The sequence below is a fragment of the Numida meleagris genome, chromosome 1 (assembly GCF_002078875.1).
Source record: "Numida meleagris isolate 19003 breed g44 Domestic line chromosome 1, NumMel1.0, whole genome shotgun sequence".
NCBI lineage: Eukaryota > Metazoa > Chordata > Aves > Galliformes > Numididae > Numida > Numida meleagris.
Genome location: NC_034409.1, coordinates 36575484 through 36581416, shown reverse-complemented (window position 1 = coordinate 36581416; position 5933 = coordinate 36575484). Strand labels below are relative to the sequence as shown.

The window sequence follows — 5933 nt, the reverse complement described above, 5'->3', positions numbered from 1 at the left end:
CCTTCCCTTCCCTTCCCTTCCCTTCCCTTCCCTTCCCTTCTTTCTCTTTTTTTCTTTTCTTTTGTTTTGAACTTGTACTCTCACATTCTCATGAATGGTTTGGAAATGTAAGGGATGCTTTACACGAATATCAATCTGGAAAACGTCCAGATGCGAAAAGATGAAAGGAAATTGTTGTTCCCCTCAGCTCCTTCTCCTCCCCTCCCCTCACGGCAAACCACCACATTTTTCGTTATCTTCCCACTTCCTCTATTCTTGCAGAGTCAGTGCTGTGGTTTGGTCAATGGAGCTGCAGACTGGGGAAACAATATTAATCTTGTTATTGGTGGCAGAAGAGTCTGTGAGTGTGAACAAAAGGATCGAGAAGAAAACCTCTGCACCTATTTTCAAGACAGATATGTTTTTAAACAGGTAAGAAAAGTACAATATTATACTGTTCCTTCCAAAAAGAGGCTTTAAGAGAGTTGTGACTGGCATAGACAACAGTTCTATCTCTTCCCCAAAGGACAAAGTTTAGCTTTCTCTTTGTTAGCCAGAATTACCTCCACCCAACTATTGTGAAATTACTTTGCATACCTGAAACACGTGCCTGCTTCCTCTTCCTGAGATTTCTCTGTTTCAGCTGTGCACTCCACTACCTATAGGACTCCAGAATTCTGTGCAGTTATATGGGTGAAAACTGCTACTATGGCTTCAGGGTCAGTATATACCTCTGGATCGGAGCAACACGTCAGCTACTCTTTGGCTCTCACTTCTCCCTTGGAAGGTGATGCGCCCACCAGAGCTCATTTTGGTGATAGGCATGTTGACTCAGAGGTAAAGGGATATTGAAAAGTGAGCACATTAAATGCAAGACGTTGGGTTTTTTTAGCCCTTTACTAAAAAACATGCTCATTTTGCAGTCGACTGGAAGGAAACTTCATATGTTGGAGGCTTCTTAGCAGCACATTGAAAGTGTAATTTGCAACAGCTATGGTCTTTTGAAAGGCCTGTGGCAATTAATATAATAATAAGGAAAAATGCCTGGTGATGGGTAACAAAAAAGCATACTCAAAAATTGGTGGGTGAGCAGCAGAAATCTCAATTTATTTCACAATTTATCTGTCTCTTTACGTGGAAATGTAACTCTATGCATGCAAAGAAAAGCATGGGAAAAATAGTGGAAGACTAGGCCAAGTAGCTGCAATTTTAAAATGCTGATGACATGAAGTTCGCTGATCTGCATCTAGTGCAAAGCAAATTTTAGCATATGTCCAAAACCAATTGTATACTATTCTAAATATCTTGCCTGAACATGGATTTCTTCACTATGTAGTCCCACAGAAGCAAATACTGTTTTAAAGCATGGGAAAACTCTGGTTAAGTAGAGAATGCCAGAACCCAATCTGGAAATAATGTATGAAAAGAGGGCGTTTGGGCCACATTTTTATGTCATTTGGGCCTCGGGCAAACCCTCAAAGAACATATAAGAAACCATCAGTGAAATTATTGCAGGTGCAAGGTATCGCTCACATGAACACAGATTTTGTGGTGGTGTTAGATTCTAGTAAAGATATTCAACTCTTGTAATCCAGGAAAAAAGTGCAGTTCTGAGTCAGCCTAAATAAGAGGTTGTTAGAAGGACTGGAAGGAAAGGACCAAAAAAAGTGTTGTCAACGTCTGAAGGATATGAAGGCCTTATAAGAAAGAAGAATGCATTTATTATTAAGGACAGTAGCTTTTTATACACATATACTTCAGATATGATCATTCTCTTCTTTCTAGTCACAGTCCAAGACCATCAATCATTTGTCAAAATTAATATTTAAGCTTGGGCTTATGTCCAAATATAGTTAGTCGAGGCTGATCTGAATAACAGGCTTTGAGGTCACAAACTAGAAGTTGAGATTAGTGGGAAAATAATGTCAAATTCATCTTCATATTTGGGAAGGCAAGGGCTAGATATCTGTCTCATAACACAAGGTACATACAGCTGTGTTATTGTTAACAACAAACTAGAGTAAATTCAAATAGTTTTTCTTCAACGTAGAGAGAAGAGAGAAGGTATTTTAGAGGATATGCTCCTAATGACCTTTGGATAATCTTGTTTACCTATAATTAATTGTTTTATTTTATTTTTCAGTCTTGTAAAACAGTGATTCTCGATTTCCTTCAGAAACATATGGACATAATTATGGGAATTGCATTTGGAATGGCAGTTATTGAGGTACCAGTATATACAATTAAAACATTTAGTGGTTGGCAAGCAATATGTTCTACTTAGAAATACACCGGTGGTGGGATTCGAGCACTTGGTTTGCTCAATTAAGAGACGAGGGACAACCACTTCTAATCTTAGCTACAATCTTACTGTTATTTCTTAACAACTGCATATGGCTGCTGAGCTGAGAAACTCAGGTGGGACCAGACCACCCTGCTGTCTGAATAAGCATATCTCACCACACCTTTTTCTGCAAGGAACAAACATGTCTGGACCCAGGCAGTGGCTTGACAGTGAGCCCTGTGGACAAAGGGGTGTGCAGAGTCCCAGCCCTCAGACAAGAGGCAAAGTAGCTGTTCTTCTCTTTCCCTTTTTCACTGGAGGAAAAAGGCATCCTATATGAAAACTCTGTAGTCTGTAAAATACATACTCTTATTATGGAGAATTACAATATGAAATTGTTATTCTGAGGGGATAATTTAACCATCAAGATGATGTGTGAATGTGCCTGAGTGCACACCTGTGCTGCTCCATATATCCAAGTGCGTAAAAAAATGTGGAACATGCGAGCGCTTTAATTTCTTCATCGTTCATTGAAGACTAACATGCAAAATTTCCTCCAGAAAGAGGAGGAAAAACAGTGAGGTGATACAGTCAGCTACTTGATGAATGATAAGCTTTGATTAGGAGAAAATGACAAAGAAGCAGGGGATTTCATCATGTTGCTTTCTTTGGTCATTTTCATTCTTTTCACTATTCCTGTGTGGTTTCCCTCCTCCCCTACCCCCTCCCACAGATGGATGTTTGAGGGAAAAGCAGAATGACGAAGATTGCTGTGCAGAGTTCAGTTTGTTATTCTGAGTGAAAACTTCTTAACATCATTGGCAGAGAGCTGTTACTCATGGTATGAGAACGGGCTAGAGCCCCAGCTCTGATATACACTTCCAGGAAAATAATTGTAAGCAGGGAACAGTTACGCAGCTGCAGCACTGTGAGATGACAGGAGACTGTTACTCCGCACAGACTTCATGTTATTTAAGTTGCTGTATGTGAGGGATCAGGTCTCCTGCCCATGTGTAGAGTTTGTGGGGAAATAGGTGAAATAAATACAACAAGAATTAAAGGAAGGTCTTAAAAAATGTAATCTAAGTATAAAATTATATATCTATCCAGCAAATTGTAAGTCACTTTGCTCTAGTTACTGCAGTCATATTTGTTGTAGCCTTTAGTCCATTGACCATCATTCTTCTCCTTCCTCCAGTTATCATTTTGCTGTGGTGATTGCCTCTCTCAGTCATAAAAAGATTAGAAAACAGAAAGAGTAAACAATATGAGAACAGCCTCAGCTGGTACAAATTGTCAGCTGGCAATTCACACTTGCTGAAGATTTGGCCTTTCCAAAGATATTAACTTATATATCTCAAGTAACAGCAAATAAAAGGCCACATGCTTAGCCATCTCTGCCTCCTTGAAAACATCAAATAAAAAGAAATGGACAAAGAAAGTACTCTTCCTTAGCCTTCCCCCTCTGCCTGCTCCATCATACCACTTGTGGGCTGTTAATTGTTTCAGGTCACTCTGTTAGCGGAAATAATTCCGAGAAGAAATGGCCCAGTTTCACTTGGGTGCAGGTGAAAATGTGGACATGGTACATCATGGAAGCCATGTTGGCTTCTTCCAGCTGTGAGTGCAAACCCTTGTCTTACTTGTACTCACATGTTCTGTGTGTTGTGCACTGTCTCTTCCTTGAGTAAATGAAGCACCCTGGGATTCATGGCTTCATAAATATCATTTGGATAATTCCCTGTTTTGAATAATACTTTTACAGGTTGTTTAGTTTTAAATCTCAGAAGGAAGCTTTTTGATCTCATCTTGCCAGTTGTCTGTCACAGGTTGTGGAATTTCGCCCAGCAATTCCCACCACAGAATGTAATCCTACCAATTTTTTTTTTACCTCAACCACCAGCTTCTTTAGTGGACTCAGAGTTTCTACACCAATTCTATTAGTGATGATATAAAATAATTGTTGCATGATCATCTGCCAGTCAATAAAGATGAGCTAGGTACATGTGTACAGATGTATGCCTGTATACATACACTTGTGAGCATATGTAGAGATTATAGTTAAGAGAGTGGCAGAAGAAAAGAAGAGAAATTTCAAAGGGAAATTACCCTTATAATACTCAATGGAATCAGAATGCCTGCAAATTTCTTAGAAAATAAAAAAATATATTTTTTCTGAGTTTCTTTAACATTTTAATATTGTAGAGTTACAGTGTTCCCCATTCACAAAGTCAATTCATCTTTTAAACAAATGAAAATTTTTCATCGTATCTGCAGTCTTACCTATGGTACATAACAATTTCACTTAAACGACAATATTCTAAAGTCATGTTCTTAAAGAATTACGTTGGAAAAGATCTTCTGCATAGCAGATTTAGCCTGCATGTAAATCCAAGACATTTGCAAACAAAATGTTCCCTCTGTGTATCAGTTCTATCTTGGGATTTTCAGGACTGCCAAGTAATACCAGAAATGTTTTTCTTTTCCAGGTTCTTGGTTTGGTGTTTTCTATGTGCCTCTACTGCCAGATCCAGAGAAAATGATACTATGGAAGTGTCAGAACAATGTCATCAGCCAAATTGAAACCTTTGTAGATAGAGAGATATTTGCCTTGGCATCTTCCGATAAACATGTGCACGTCCCAGGCAGCTGTTCTGATGAAAACGGCACCCACTTTACACACAGATACATCACAGTTTGCAAAATGACCTCCTTACACTTTGTAAGATTTAATGATGTGAATGTGAATTTTTATTTGCAATAAATATCTTTCTTTGTGTTTCTGATGAATTTATTTTGTCTGAAGTTAACATTTAAGTCATGTTGAGATTTGAGCTCACCACGTGGTATGTCTACATAGCTGTCACACCACTCATAGCAGAGTCATCACAAACATGAATCTGGGCTCACTCATGGGCCCACACCTCAAGGGAGGTGCCTGGTGCGCTGTGTTGGGTCTTCCTCAGTGCACCAGCTACCTTGCTTTTGGCTGGGGCTGTGACAGGTACTGGGCTGCCAGGACATTCCTGTTTGTCCCAGGTGGGGATGCCCCAGGGTCCTGACTCCCAGGGAGCTGCCGGCCCAGGAGGCACCCTGACAGAAAGGAAGCAGCACCAGGGAGTAGACTGCTTTAAAGTCATGTTGATCATAGAATCATAGAATGGATTGAGTTGGAAGGGACCTTTAAGATGCCTAATGATATCTGTGGAGATAGCTGCAGCTTTCTAAAGTACACTGATGACCTAACCTCTGAGTCTGAGGCACAGGCTGTTTCCACCAGTTCCAGTAAGCCCTGTCTTCATCTTCAGGAGTAGCTTTAAACATGTTCATACAGCTGGTCTTGAGAAAAACATGTACCAGACTCTTCTGCTTGAGATTCCTCAAGTGGCCACAAATGGAACTCAAAGCACAACCAGACTGCTCCCATCTTGACAGAGGCATTCAGATATTGCTTATAAATATTTTAAAGGATTTCCTTGAGTGGAGACCTTTACCCGTGCCTCATACTGGCAGTACTAGGTTCAGGTATAATTCATCTGCAGCAACAATGCTCTTTTAAATGATGTCCAGGGGAAAACATTCTGTCCTGTTGCACTCACACTCTCTCTAGCACTCAGACCAAGCTGTGGGAGCTGCTTTCAGAACTCCGTGTCCCCCAAGAAGCCAACCA

The 5933-nt window shown here is 40.0% G+C and overlaps 1 protein-coding gene across 1 annotated transcript in view; it reads left to right on the top strand.

Moving 5' to 3' along the window:
* TSPAN8 (tetraspanin 8) overlaps positions 1–5053 on the top strand; it is a 19105-nt gene extending 14052 nt beyond the window's left edge. The window contains exons 6-8 of the mRNA XM_021385176.1: positions 262–411; positions 2123–2206; positions 4753–5053. Of these exons, the coding sequence (XP_021240851.1) occupies positions 262–411; positions 2123–2206; positions 4753–4806 (288 nt within the window). The 3' untranslated portion in view covers positions 4807–5053. The remainder of the gene's footprint in view (positions 1–261; positions 412–2122; positions 2207–4752) is intronic.